This window comes from Xiphophorus couchianus, chromosome 9 (assembly GCF_001444195.1).
Source record: "Xiphophorus couchianus chromosome 9, X_couchianus-1.0, whole genome shotgun sequence".
In the NCBI taxonomy this organism is placed as follows: Eukaryota; Metazoa; Chordata; class Actinopteri; order Cyprinodontiformes; family Poeciliidae; genus Xiphophorus; species Xiphophorus couchianus.
The window spans coordinates 29,218,717-29,233,797 of NC_040236.1; the positions used below are offsets into that span (position 1 = coordinate 29,218,717).

Sequence of the window (15,081 nt, forward strand, 5' to 3'; positions counted from 1 at the left end):
TGACCTTTTGTGCTGTTAATGGTAAGCTAATAAAGTTATATAAAAGACAGGTATGAGCACACACTTGATTAAACCTCAATGTAAGAGTTTCTGATACTATGCCCTCCGTGTTATCCTAAAAACATCACATCTCATGTTCGCGGTGGAGCTAAACTGTCATTATAAGGAAAAGCAACTTTATGTGCTTTCTAGTACAATTTTATTTATTAAAGGTAACTTTAAGTCATTGTGATTGTCAAAATCTTTAACCTTGCTGTGCTGCTGCTGATCAGTTTAAGATGAAACATGACGATGTGAAGTTTGGAGATAACATCTGTCCTAATGGAATTGTTCATATCTCACCAAGACATTCAGTCGCCCTTTTTGTCCTGGTACAAAATCTTTCAGAGAAAGATGCAGAGCAAATGGATGGAACAGACACAAACCTAATTGGCTCAGAAGGACATCAGCTTGAGTATCTCTTGTCTGAAACTCTCAGGCAGTAAGATGACTTGCACAGAGTTCACCTGGAGGAGAAATGGAGCCAGAGAGAGACTCTAAGCTCTGCCACATGAGCTGGCTGTCCAGTGCTTGTGTGAGAGGAATAATGGTTTAAAATGGCAGACATACCATGCTGTAAAGTCAGTAAAAGTGCATTAACTCAGACTGTAGAACGACATAATGTCAACAAGAAAAAAGATTGTATGTGAAGGTTTAGCAACGTACAAGAACAGAGGTTCAGATATTTTACCAGAACTGCTGATAACCGTTTACCAGTTTTACAGAATGTCTGAAAAGTTTATGAAATTAAAAACAATGTCATTTGTTTTATTTGTACATGTTATTTGTTTGTTTCTCAGATATGGATTTTCTGTCGTAAGAAAACCTTCGGAGTTGAGCATTATAATGGACACCAGTTATTTTCAAAGGTCACTCCAAATCTGTAGTTGTAGATCCATTAACTGAGTTCATGTAAGAGTTATTGGGAATTAACAGTCAAAAGATGAGTTGCTTAAGTAGACTGATCTGTTTTTGATTCAGTTAGATCCTTTTGTGTTCATTCTTGTATTTTTGGTCATTTTCCTCTCTTTTTTCAGGTTCACTCCCAGCTGGACTAAGTTCTACTAAAACACCTGGTTCTCATGTCACTCACTCATTTTCAATCCATCACCAGATCCTTCTGTTATTTATTGTCCCTTCCATCCATGACAAATTCTCTGTGTTGTAGTTGGTTCATTGTTCTAGTCTGTGTATTCTGCATCTGTTCTTATGCCTGTTTTTTCCTCTTGTTTCATTGAAAAATTACCGTCTTTGTCATTAGGCATACTTATGCCATCTGCACTAAAAGTCAGCCAGTGTTAAATTTAATTTCAATATTAATTCATAGTCTTGGGGGTTTGTTAGAGAAAATGTATTTTTGAAGACAAGGGGACACACTGGAAGTTTCAAAGAAAAGGTTCTGGGCCAAAACAGGGTTAGAATAAAAAACATCCATCTTTAAACTTCTCAGAGAACATCGCAGAATGTCTCTCATTTTCATAAAGGTTAATTATTCAGAAGTAACCATGGACATACAGCTCTGTAAGTGAAAATACTCTAAAATCTTAAAGTAAGTCTAGTAGCAGGATCCTGCTGCTTTTGTAGTCACATGTTGTTTTCACATTCTGAAAAACATCATTTTATCAAATATCTAAGTAAATAAACATTTTCTGACAAAGGAAAAAAAAAACAGATTTTTTTTATGCAACATGTGCTTATGAAGACAGCATGGGTCAAAAACAACTTTCAGTGGCTCATTAAGTTTTTTTTTACCAGAACATTGAGTCTTCATCACTTCCACTGCCTCACATTCACTCTTCTCTTTCACAATAAATGTTTCCTGTTTTCAGCTCATAAACCTAAAATTGACAACTGACAGAATGTACCCATAAAATAAGATGGTCCACATATATTTAAGTATTTCAGTGACAAAAAGAATATAACTCTGTTGGCTCTATAGTGGAACCCTAGTCTTGCCAACTTGAAAAATGTGTAAAGAACAATCATACTTTAATCAAAAATACCACAAAGAAACATTTTAAATCAAGGGTAAATCCCCACCTGGCAGAGCTGCCTTTGCCAGTTTTTAATTATAACTGGAACATTGATCAGTATATTTGATGTATATTTGCTTATACATCAAATATGTTGATGATTTGATAAAAATTTTGATAGCATTTGACAAAATGTAATGTTATTGCTTGTTTCATAATTGGTCGATGTTGTAGATATTTATGGTATAAAGCACTTTGAACTGCCTTGTTGCTGAAATGTGCTATTCAAATAAACCTGACTTACAGTTTATGTTAGACTTTCTGTTTGATTTGGAAACGTCTTCTGCCTGAATTTGTCATTTTATTATGCTATTTTTATTTTTCTTAAGTTCCAGTAAAAATTCTAGAATGTACACAAAGTTATATATATTTAATATTTGTAAATTAATATCGTATATATTTTTCACAGGAGCTGCTTGAAATTACGATTTGAAAGCTCGTTGAATCCTTACCTGTTATCCTGCCTGTAGTACTCCAAGCCTCTGGGTGGCGATGTTGGTGTGTGTGAGAAGGAAGTAGACAGAAAAAGGCGACAAGGACTGTCCTGTTTTTGGACTTACTTTGCTCAGGCTGTAGAAATGTCACTTATTTTCCACTGATTCTGAACGCAGAGTATCTGTCTGAAGGTGAGTTGTGCTTTCTGTTCTTGTGTTTCTGAAGATATTTTACGCTCTTTTGAGAAGCAAATTTTTGTCTTGCTAAGTTGTTACTTGGCTGTAGAGGAATATGAAATAGAGCTCTGATTTCTCTTACGGATCTCCTGTAAGGTGGATGACCATACGTTTCTATAATTTTCTGCAGCATCACTGTTGTGATTTCAAATATCACTTTAAGCATGCAATCCATATCAGAAAAAAAGTATGGGGCATTTCGCCAATTCTTACCCCATTTTTGCCTTTACGTTGCCATCTCCTCCATTCATACTTCCAGTTCGCACCCTTAAGCAAACCGTGCTGTGCCCTTAACGTCCTTGCACCGCGTAGCAGTTTCGCAACTTGACTATTTTGTACATTTGTAGTTTAGTGGTTTCGTACCTGCTCCGCAATACATCGCATCAAAATAGGCAAGGTGGTCGTTAAGATTCATTTTGTTTTAATTTGGTCTTGTCATTTCTCCTTTTTGCCATTTTTTTACCTGCAGACAGCTTTTCGTACCAATGTGCTTACCTTGGCATGAAATTTATTTGGTAGTTTTTCGAATTTTGGAGATTTGTGTTCATAAATATTCAGGTATTTTGTGTAAAATTGTCAATAATTTAGTAGTATGCAAGGTGAAAATTTTGCGTTACATTCTGCATACATTTTGGATATTTTTGTACTGATTCTATTAGGGCCATTTGACCTCTATAAAATATGTCAGCTCATGATCCCTGATGAGACCAAAATAACTTTTATGAACTCGATATTGTTTACTGTAGTCAAATAACCACATTTCCTCACCACAAACTAGTAATGGGTTACGAACAATTCTTCTAAAACATTTGTTGTCAAAGTATATGTATATATTTTCTATTTCTAATAATCTCTTCTTTGTATTCTGACTAAAATATGAAAAGAACAAAATTAATGCATATCAAATTGTTTATTCCTTTTTGCTATAAGTTATTTTTTTGTCTGAAGAAGCAGTGTATGATGGAGCCAGCGGTACGTCAGATTTGGAAGAGAGGCTTTCACAATCTCCACAGACCTTTTGTTCTTCATAAGAGAACCCACTCTGGTCAGCCTGAACATGCAGACGTCAGTCACTCCAGACATGTCAAACCTGCGCTGCTGGTGTCTCGTCTCTACCAACCTTCCAACCTGCGGGATGTGGGGCAGGAAAGCCGGTTGCCGGGGGAGATGACTTGTAAGAGCCAGAGGCTAATGCAGCAAGCAGGGCTCATCCATCCGTCGAATCCAGGGTGCTACTACTACCTTCCCTCCACTGTCCGCTCTATGGAAAAGTTGGTAGGTTTTTACTATTGAGATGGTGAATTACGTCAGTGTTTTTAAACTGCTGTTCAAAGTACCTGATACCACTCAACAGGTTACAATATTGGTTTAACATTTATTTTTTGGTAAATGTTTTTTCAGAGAATAACATAATCACTTAAGTGCAAGAAGCTGTTTAAATATGTTTTATATTGTTTTGTGAACAAGGGGATACATTTCATTTGCATAATTAGTTAGAAATTCATCACATATAATATTTTGACAACCAAATATTTCATCGTGTATTTTGCTACATTATTCAGTGGTCATAAGTGAATTGTTGATGTTTTTATATGAATATTTTTATTTCAGAAACTTTTTAGTTTATGAAAGGATCCAAACAATGATTTGATTTTTCCTTTTATAAAAGGAAAATAAAAAAATAATTAAATAAAAAAAATTAAAAGGTTGAATTAGCTGGAGATGGGCACCAGCACCCCTCCCGACCCTATTGGGGACAAGGGTGTAAGAAAATGTATGGATGAATGAAGGTAGAATCAGCCTTTTTGCAGGTTTATAACACTTGTTTTTTTTGGGGGGGGGGGATCTAAAAGTTGAAATAAAAGCTTCCAGATTGTGAAAAATTAACTTAAGGAGTTCTTTCTTCTTACATTAACATATTTTAATTCCCTATAAACCTCTTACAAAACCAATAAATCAACTTATGTTTTGATTTTACAAGAACTCAGTGCGGTGATCTTAACATCCTGATTTGAAATGAAAGAAACTTTATGGAAATGCATGGTTTCTCCCTAAGTGTTCTTGTTTCTACATGTACATGGATACTAAATCCCAAATGGATCTTAGCAAAAGTTTTTTTCACTTTGGTTATGTTTATATAAAACTGTGGTGTTAAATTAACAGGTAAGGGTGATTGACCAGGAAATGCAGGGGATTGGTGGACAGAAGTTAGACATGCCCAGTTTGTGCTCAGCTGATCTCTGGAAAACCAGTGAGCGCTGGGATCTGATGGGAAAGGAGCTGTTCCGTTTGAAGGACCGTCACGGTGCAGACTATTGCTTGGGTCCCACACATGAGGAGGCCGTAACAACTCTCGTTGCTCACCAGATGACCCTCTCCTACAGACAACTCCCTTTACTTCTTTACCAAGTAAGCATTCAGTGTGTAGCTGTTCTGGGTTTGTTGTGGTGTGAAGCTCTTTTTTGTTTTTTGATTTCTCTTTCCAAATACTAGATCACCCGCAAGTTCAGAGATGAACCAAAGCCGAGGTTTGGTCTCCTGCGAGGGAGGGAGTTTTACATGAAGGATATGTACTCGTTTGATGTGAGCGAGGAAGCCGCTCATGAGACGTACGAATCAGTCTGCGATGCATACGCTCGGCTCTTTGCTAGGCTGGGTCTGCGTTGCGTTCAAGTGCAGGCGGACACTGGAAACATCGGTGGCACGCTCTCCCATGAGTTCCAGCTGCCCGCAGATATTGGTGAAGACCGGCTTCTGGTCTGTGGGACCTGCTCATTTGCTGCTAACATGGAGACTTTGTCTCCAGACAGAACAGACTGTCCACAGTGCAGCACTGGCACACTGGTAGAGTCAAAGGGAATAGAAGTAGGGCACACATTTTATCTGGGTAAAAAGTACTCCCATATTTTCAATGCCACTTTTAGTAATCACCAAAACAAACCTGCTGTTGCCGAGATGGGCTGCTACGGTCTCGGAGTGACCCGCATTCTCGCTGCGGCTATTGAAGTGATGTCAACAGAGGAGGGGATCCGCTGGCCTGATCTTATTGCCCCATACCAGGTTTGTGTTTTACCCCCTAAGAAGGGTAGCAAAGTGGACGAATCAGCAGCCCTGGCAGAGGAGCTGGTCCACAACTTGGGACAGTTTTTGCCACATTTGAGAGGTGAAGTTGTTTTCGACGACCGCACACAGATGACCATTGGAAAGAGACTTAAGGATGCTGGCAAACTGGGCTACCCATATGTGGTTGTTGTTGGACAGGCAGCTCTGGAGGAAATGCCGAAGTTTGAGGTGATATGTCAGCAGACTGGTAAGACAATGTTTCTCAGTAAACATGAACTGCTAGATTTACTGGGAACTGTGGAGACCGTATAGAGAAGTCTTTAAACTGAGTTGAACTAAATGTTCAAAGTTTTTGTATTTTTCTTTCTTTTTTTTTTTTTAGTTGCTACAAATATCAAAACCTTTAATATCAACACAGAATGAAACTTGCTGTTAAAACATAGCTTTGTTATAGATGGAAAAATTTTAATGCATTTGATTATGACAATAAAATTAATGTAAAAAATAATTCTTTCCTTGTTTTAAATTATTTAGCTTACTGTTCTTACCAGTAAGCAGTACATAAGGTAATTAAATAAGTGAGAGCCATGTGGGGCAAAATTGCCAAGTTGGAAGTACTCAAAGGCCACAAAAATTACTTAAAAAATAATTATTATTTTTGTGTTTTATCTGAATTAAAATAAACATTCAATATTTGATTGAAAGGATTAAAGTAGTCTGATTGCTGAATAAATCGAATTGATTAAATTTATTGAAAAAAGCAATAAGATTTTGCAGTTTCATTTGGCCACAAGCCATATAGCCATATATATTTTATCTGCCATTATTTATCTATAATCCATTCCCTAACATTCTTGTATATTCTGTATAATCTGTGCATATAGCTCCCATATTTATATTTATACACAATATCTACAGTATATCTCTTTGCTATAACCCCTTATAGTCCATACATACATAGTCTTGTACATCTGTGAATAAATATTTATATCTCGTAGAACACTTCTGGATAGATGCAAACTACATCTCGTTGCTTGTACTTGTGACAGTGCAATGACAATAAAGTTGAATTCTATTCTATTCTATAGGATACTGCATTATGCTGGAGAAGGCTACCTGGTCAAACAAGACCGAGGCTGACCTTATTTCACTATGTGCAAAAATACAGTTGGTCGAAGGACTTATAACAGCATCAACATCATCATTGAATGTGCCATAATAAATTATAGATGCAGTTTTTCATATTCTTCTGAGTATCAATTCATCAGAGGATATCCGCTCTGTCATCGGAACTAATGTTTCGACATTGCGTTGCTGTCCGGATAATAGTTGACGTAGCACATGCATAAACAAGGCATCTTCGAGACTGTACGGTGGTAGATCAGAAGGTTCTGTTTTAGTAAACTAATATTCTTGTATATATCAGAATATTGAGTGAAACAGAAAACTAGTTTATCATTTTCCGAGCTAAAATGGCGTCAACAGATGTGCAGGATGACAGCGACGACGGTATGGACGCGTTCATGGACAAATTCAAATCGCAGAGGTATAAAAATGCTTTCACTGACGATAACTGGGAGGAGGTAAGAAAGACAGTCAGATCTCTTATCTTTTAATGGAAAGTAATTTTTAATCCGTATTTAGTCACTATGTTTAAATTATTTTTTGCAGGAGTTCAATAAAATCCCAATGTTCATGAAAACAACCCCAGAAGAGATCGACCCTAAAAAATACCCTGAGCTAGCCTGTCTCCAATCTATAATCCATGATGAGGATAGATCTCCGGAAGGTAAGTAAAACCTCACATTTGTGTCACACACACAAGTGCAGTAGTTTCAACAGTATGAGATCTGTGTTGTTTCAGAGCAAGCAAAGAGTCTGAAAGATGAAGGAAATGCATTTTTCAAGGAAAATAACTACAAATATGCAGTAGTGGCCTATACAGCCGCTTTGAACAAGAAATGTGGGGATCAGGAGCTCAACGCTGTGCTACTGACAAACCGAGCAGCTTCACACTTCCACCTGGGTAAAAAAAAAAAATCCTATCTGTCAAAGTTTGTAATGCTACAACTCCAATAATATTTGGTTTAATGTGCCTTTTTGTAGACCTATCACACTTTTGTGTTTTTGGTGGTACAATTATTTTGTATTTTTTGTTTATTTTTCTCTGACAGTCAACTCTTAGGCTTAATGCACAATGATGTACTAAGCTTACTACTACTATTAAATCATTTAAAGCTTGAAATTAAATTGGACATGTAAAATTTACAATTAAATCCATATTCACCCTCAAACATCCTATGATTGTCAGATGTAGGATGTCTAAAAAGATGTATGCAAACTTGTTTCGCACAGGTAACATGCGTTCTGCACTGAATGATGCTGCAGCTGCAAAGAAGATCAAACCAGACCATCTCAAAGCATTGATCAGAGGTATGTAGTACAATTTATATTGCTATTGACTGTCCATACAATTAGATCATACAGCTATGCCAGAATATAGAAGACATTTTCATATCCCACATATATAAAATAAAATAGAATTGGGTATGACAGTTTTTGGGGTTCTGCAGGTGCTCAGTGCTGTGTGGAGCTGCGTAACTTTTCAGGCGCCATCCAGTGGTGTGATGAGGGACTGAAGTCCTACCCGACTGACAACAAACTGATGGAGCTGAGAGCATCTGCAGATAAGCATAAAGTAATTCAAGAGATCATGTTGCTTGAGTTGGGTTTCATGAGGGTTGCAACAAATGAATGAATGTGTTGTGTTTTTCTGTGGTGTCTCAGAGAGCAACAGAGAGAGATGCCAGGAAAGCCAAGGCAAAAGAAAAGAAGCTGCATGGTGAGAAAGAGGCCCTTCTGGGTGCTATAAAGGTATGTACGCCTTTTAGCTTCGAATACCTTAATTTTAAAACCGAAACAATTGAATTAAGTTCAGTTTATTTATACATTGCTGATTCACACCAAATATCATCTCAAGGCACTTTACAAAAAGAAATCAAATGTATATTCAGAAATGTTTAATCAGTTCAGTCCAATCATATTGGTAAATATGTCAACTCTCCACATTTCAGTTTGATCCTAGTTATCAACCAATGCAGTGAATCCCAGGTTGTTATTCAAATTGGTCAAAGGGTCTTCTGTTTGAGACCTAGTGTACCTTCTGTGAAGAGAAATAACAGAAAGAGTATTAAGATGATGCATAATTAGAGAGTAGTAGGAGAAAGTAGCAGAGCAAGGAAAGTTGGTCAGTATATCACCAGTTGTCGTGTTAGATTGACTCAGGGTGACCTACCCCAATCTAACTATAAGCTTTGGCAAAGAGGAACATTTTAAACCTCATATTAAAAGTAGACAGAATGTTTGCATTTCAGACAAAAGCTGGGACCTTTTTCCAAATGAGAGGAACCTGATGACTAAAATATTGGCATCACATTCTTATTTTAAGACAGTCTAGAGCCAACATGTGCAGGTTTACTGGTGACCACAGCTCTTCTGTCACCTCATCTAATTCAAATTTATTTTAATGATGATTTTTCATATTTACTTTCTGCACAGGAAAGAGGCATCAAGCTTCTCCAGTCAATAAGGTCACGACCTGAAGGTTCAGACAGTGAGGATGAGGATGAACGCCCCTCAGCAGGAATAGCACAGCTGAGCCTGGACAACCTGACCCCTGTGGAGGTCACAGGGGCTCAAGTCTTCCTGGATGAGCAGGGATCCTTGCACTGGCCGGTTCTGTTCCTTTACCCCGAGCATCAACAGAGCGATTTCATCTCAGCCTTCTGTGAGAATAACAGGTAAAGCACTGCTTTCTTTGCTCAAGCCCATTTATCAAATGGGGAATTTATGTCCTTATTCTATCCATAATTTAGTTATTATCTTGCTAAAAGGTGTCCCTCAGTCTCAAGTAACAGTTATCCTGTCAACATCTGAGCCCTTCACACAACAACTGTAATCATTTCCAAGATTCAAATACACACAGCTGTGTGCTAAAAATATCTAAAAAAATAGAAAGAGGTTCCCTCAGTAATATGACAACATTGTGAACATTTAACAACTTGAAACCAGCTGTGTTTTACACAATGTCTTGGTTTTTATACTGCTTTTGTATTTTAAAAGGTAAATGATGAATTCTTATACTTTGAGACTGATTCCTTTGAGTCATTTCTTGTTAAAACACTTACAACTCTTTCATTGTCTGTGTTTTACACTTCAGCATGTGAAGGATTGGTAGAAGTTGTTTGGATTTATAACCAATACACATGCATTCATTCTGCTGCAGGTTAACAGAATATTCAGGGGTTTTTTATCACAAAGAACTTTAACCACCACTTGGGGGCACTGTTTAGCCAACCTTTGTGTTTGACCACTTTATTTTACAGAACATGTTTATATTTTGTAACAACCGTTAGTAAACAATATGCCATTTAATGCCACTTTATTGCATAAGAACTTTGTCTTGCAGATATGTTTTGAATCTTTGTCTTTTTTGGATTAGCTTTACAGATCATCTTTCTGTTATGTTTGGGGAGGAACTTCCACCTTGGGATACAGACAGAAAATACCACCCACAAAACCTGCAGGTTTGTACCTCTGCAAAAGCAAAGCTTCTGAATAAACTAAACCACTGTTTTTTGTTTTGTTATCTAAAATTGTTTCTTTTCTTATCATGTGTGAATTATTTAGTTATATTTCCTCCAACAGAACGGTTTGTGTACTCTGTGAACTATGTCAACAAAAGTTTGAAAAGCTCGTTTGGAGCGTTTCAATTTAGGTCTCTAATTTAAATTTGAGTAGAGGTCAAATTTAATTTTTATGCAGCGTCTAACTTTGTTTTCCAGCTGTATTTTGAAGATGAGGAGAAGGAGACTCTCTACCAAATTGATCCAGAAATGTCACTTTTTAAAACATTGCAGCATAAAAGGTAATTTTTTAATTATGTTTCTTGGTTTGTTGGTATGATTGCTGGTTGTTACTACAGAGAGTTATTGAACATTCGAGCCAACAATTTCAAGGAGTATTTTTTGGTATTTATGATGAAAATGTATGTTTTTATGTTTCCTAATAACCAATTTAAGCAATCTGTATTGTATTCTGGATTAGTGAATATAAAATTATGAACATTCTTTTAGTACTTTCCCTTGTTAGAAATTGAACTTTTTTGCCATTTTATAAGGAGTGTAAGTCAGTTAGATTGCATGCTAACTCTTTATTTACGGTTGGTAAATATGTTTGAGTGGTGGTGTTTGAGTTTTGAGGTGAAGAACCTTCAAAAATAAAATGGAAACTACACGTAATGCAAAGCAGCCGGTTAGTTTATTTTGAGAGGAAATCATTTCTTGCATCTTGCATTAATTGTTAAATCTGTCTCTTCAATAGGTTTTTTGTGAAGGCAGGCACCCCAAGCTTCATGGTTTTAGTAAAAGACTCACAGTTCTGCAAGCAGTTTTTGTCTGGAAAGAAAATCCATGGATTGTAGACACGGATACATGATATGAAAAAGTAAAGGACTGACCTGAGCGCTTTTATTTTGGAGACTACAATTAAAAGACAACTGTCTGCTTGGCCTTGTTAATAAAACAGAATCTCTTGGCAAAACCTCATTACTGTGAACATGCTTGGTAGTTGATATGTACAGGTTATTATGATCGTGATGTCTTCTTTAGATTTTCCAAACATGACTCTCTACATCATGGCCAAACATCCCTATTTTGATCCCATCTATGAAATCATGTGGTTCATTCAAATGTAACTTTGTAAAAATGAGTGTTGATTCTCCATATGTTCTAGAAATAAATACTGCATGCCCTTCTGATGACGCTTTCATAGCTTTAATATGGAATAAGAAAATTCTTAAATAATACAAATAAAATGGCAAGTCTAAGATGAAGGTTAAGAGACTTTGGGTTTCAAAGTTGACCAAAAGAGTTTTGGTCGACTTCTCATTAGGTGGAAATGGCCGTAAATCAGACCCTTCCTACATAGATTACAGGTAACAGTTGCTTTGCTAAGATCATTGTTGACATTAAGGCTAAAAATAATAATTTGATTAATTGTGATGAATAGAATATTGAAGTTATCGAGTAATTAACTGGAGCAAGCAAGCTCAAAAAAGCCCTTCACTGAAAGAACAACACATTCATATCAGTAATTAAGTCAGAATTGTACAAAAATATATACATCTGCATTTAAGATGAAAATAACTTATTTATTTGTAAATCTGTTCTATCCAGGACTTCTCAGGTGGCCTACTTTTAGTTTTACCTGGTTCAGTTTAATTTATTTGCTTATTTGCATCTTATAATGTTGTATAAAGAAATGCTAAATGACAAATCTGCAGAATGTTCGCATTTTATTATCCGACTAATCACCAGAATAATCAATAGAATAACCAATTATTAAAATAGTTGCATCTTTGGTTATGCTGTCTGCCTAACTCCCAGAATTACTGATTTTATAGATTTTCGTCACACTTGCCACTGATAAATTTATCCAAACACATAAAAGAAGATATCTACAGTACAGACCAAAAGTTTGGACACACCTTTTTATTCAATGAGTTTCCTTTATTTTCATGACTATTGACATTGTAGATTCACACTGAAGGCATCAAAACTATGAATAGCACATGTGGAAATATGCACTAAACAAAAAAGTGTAAAACAACTGAAAATAGCCCTTATATTCTAGTTTCTTCAAAGTAGCAACCTTTTGCTGTGATTACTGCTTTGCACACACTCTGCATTTTCTTGATGAGCTTCAAGAGGTAGTCACCTGAAATGGTTTTCACTTCATAGGTGTGCCCTGTCAGGTTAATAAGTGGGATTTCTTGCCTTATAAATAGTCATGAAAATAAAGAAAACCCATTGAATTAGAAGGTGTGTCCAAACTTTTGGTCTGTACTGTATGTGTAACTAAATAAACTGGAGTAGCAATGAAAATAATCTGATTAAAGAAAAATGATGCATACATTTGTAGTGAAAGACGTATGAAATATTAATATTACACAAAGTAAGCTATGTCTGTGATGGATCAGTTTAACCTCCAGCGAAAACCCCCTGAGGGTGCAGAGGAAACCAACACTTCTACTCCTCACTTGGCACCAGAACATATTTTATCCAAAGAAGTCTCCTCACTCTTTGCTGACACAATTCTTTCACCCTGACCCAGTGAAAAAAAAGACTTCTGCTATAAACATACAGATAAGACCAACCCTTCATAACAATAAGACCGTTTGGCTTCAGTTGTTTTGCTTTATTTCATGTTGACAACCAGAATTAGGATAATACAGTGCAGTGTTTTACCCTGTTCTGAAGGCACACAGAGTCAAGCTGTACATATCTCCCTCCCTGACAGTTAATGTTATGTTTACCAACACACATTCATGTGAAACATTCTAGGAAAATGTTTACTTGCTTTAGGGACATCTTTCAAAGCTGGTTTTCCCTGGTTTTACACACCCGCAATGATATAATCATAAACCCAGTTACTTGTATCTTTGGCAATGTGGTCCAGCATCAAGCTTAAATGAAATCACATTTTTATGTAATCTAGATTTCTAAAAATCCAATTTCATTAGCTGTAAGTCAAATGTGACAATGACCAGTAAAAACACAAATATGCCACTGTATAAATCTATATCATATGAATTTAACACTTATGACTGAATAAAAGTGAAAGAATGATTGTTTATCGGTATTATAGTTAAGGGTGGGTGATATGGACTTAAAGCTTTATAGTAGTCTAACATTGTAATAACAATGAAAGTGACGCTAACTATTACTACTTTAGGTAACTATGGCTGTGATTGTATGGCACATCAAGAGCAGCTGCACAAACAAACACTTCTCTTGAAAAACATAAGATTAGTGATTACTGTCACTAATCTGCACACAGAAACTGAATTTAGTCATATTTCAAAAAAGTACTGATATTTATTGAACAAACAGTGTAGAAAATAGTAAAACTAATAATCCTGACATTACAGAGAGTTTTGGAGAGTTTTAAACATCAATTAGAATTTATTGTGACAATGATAAATCAAAACTCCTAAGAAATATATCACAATAAACAATATAAACGCCGGCCCCTAATTCTAACTAAATTTAATGTATTAGTCACTCATTTATATATTTTCAGGTGCGTTATTGGGATTATGTTTTTTTTTTTTTATTTGAAATGAAGGAAGTAGACACACGATGTTTATAAGAAAATATGCATATGAACTTCAAGGTCACATTTAACATTTTATTTTTATAGGAAGTATTGACTTGACTGTCAATACTGATCTGAAGAATTTAACTTTTGACAAATTTGTACAGAAATGTTACTCTTTAAAATCAAGATCGTTTTCATTTTGTAGTCCTGTAGGACTTTGAGCAGGATTTTGAAAACTAACAGGAGTTTGAGAGTTTTGAAACCCACCAGGATATTGAGGACAATTCTGAAACCAAGGAGGGCTTTCGGGAAAGTTTTGAAACCCAACAGGGTTTTGAAAACCGCCAGGAGGTGAAGCAGAGTTTTGGTTAACCGTCATGACAGGATTAGTCTGCATGTCAGTGACGTGCGGTCAGGGGAGGCAGGTGAGGCAGTGCCTCACCAGCCATCATGGAAAGAAAGAAAATATATAATCATAAAGTAATTTAAATTGTTATATTCATCCGGTGGTTTGTACTAAAAAATATTTATTTTTCATGTAGCTTCACCAATTTCGATTTTTATTTGTTCAAAATCGCTGAATTTTCTTATTTTCCCATTCAAATGCTTGGAAGCGATGCCGGTGAGGCAGCAGCGAGCTCTGCCTCACCTTGGATTGCGCAACCCCTGGCTCTGCGCTGGCTGCTAAGCGGAGAGAGCATGTTGCTGTACGGCGTCAATAAAATGGTTTAAACAAATTTAATATGTGAACTTATTTCCAATAATTTAGCTTATGTATATAATGTACAGTGCTTTTTGTCACCAACTGTGTTTGTGTAACGTGTTTCGTGTAATGAGCGATTATAAACGGCAGAGAACAGGTTCGAGGTGAGGCAGGCAGTTCTCTTGCCTCATGGCAGGGGGCGCTCAAGATCCCAGACGTTCGTCTTGTTCACTCCTCAACTGCCGAGTAAGTGACAGCGAGCTAGGCTAAACGATTCGGGAAGCAAGTCAAGTGCAGCGATAGATTATAATAGAGATAGTGATTTTTTTCCTCTCGCTTATCCCGACTTTCGACATGGATGACTACATTACAACACTAAAAAAGTTTTCTCAAGTGGACTTTCAATCGAAGC

The 15,081-nt window shown here is 36.4% G+C and overlaps 3 protein-coding genes across 7 annotated transcripts in view; 2 read left to right on the top strand and 1 right to left on the bottom strand.

The window, feature by feature from the left end:
• Positions 1–2,572: 2,572 nt before the first annotated feature.
• pars2 (prolyl-tRNA synthetase 2, mitochondrial) lies at positions 2,573–6,314 on the top strand. 4 transcript variants are annotated; one of them, XM_028028900.1, is made up of 4 exons: positions 2,573–2,698; positions 3,692–4,018; positions 4,907–5,152; positions 5,237–6,314. In XM_028028900.1, the coding sequence occupies exons 2-4, from the start codon at positions 3,701–3,703 to the stop codon at positions 6,116–6,118; spliced, it is 1,446 nt and encodes a 481-aa protein (XP_027884701.1). In that variant the 5' UTR covers positions 2,573–2,698; positions 3,692–3,700; the 3' UTR covers positions 6,119–6,314. The 4 variants fall into 4 exon arrangements, with proteins under 4 accessions (XP_027884701.1, XP_027884700.1, XP_027884703.1 ...); XM_028028899.1 differs by having other exon boundaries at positions 2,574–2,698; positions 3,695–4,018; XM_028028902.1 differs by having other exon boundaries at positions 2,575–2,698; positions 3,698–4,018.
• A 722-nt stretch (positions 6,315–7,036) lies between these two features.
• Positions 7,037–11,627, top strand: ttc4 (tetratricopeptide repeat domain 4). Its single transcript, XM_028028937.1, has 10 exons — positions 7,037–7,389; positions 7,478–7,595; positions 7,671–7,832; positions 8,162–8,239; positions 8,380–8,504; positions 8,594–8,680; positions 9,365–9,606; positions 10,308–10,392; positions 10,651–10,733; positions 11,189–11,627. The coding sequence occupies exons 1-10, from the start codon at positions 7,279–7,281 to the stop codon at positions 11,286–11,288; spliced, it is 1,191 nt and encodes a 396-aa protein (XP_027884738.1). The 5' UTR covers positions 7,037–7,278; the 3' UTR covers positions 11,289–11,627.
• Positions 11,628–13,042: 1,415 nt separating this feature from the next.
• The window catches only part of LOC114151122 (cell number regulator 10-like), a 29,601-nt gene continuing 27,562 nt past the window's right edge, over positions 13,043–15,081 (bottom strand). For both annotated transcript variants that reach the window (XM_028028115.1, XM_028028114.1), the window contains exon 5: positions 13,043–14,363. In XM_028028115.1, coding sequence (XP_027883916.1) covers positions 14,136–14,363 — 228 coding nt within the window. In that variant the 3' untranslated portion in view covers positions 13,043–14,135. The remainder of the gene's footprint in view (positions 14,364–15,081) is intronic.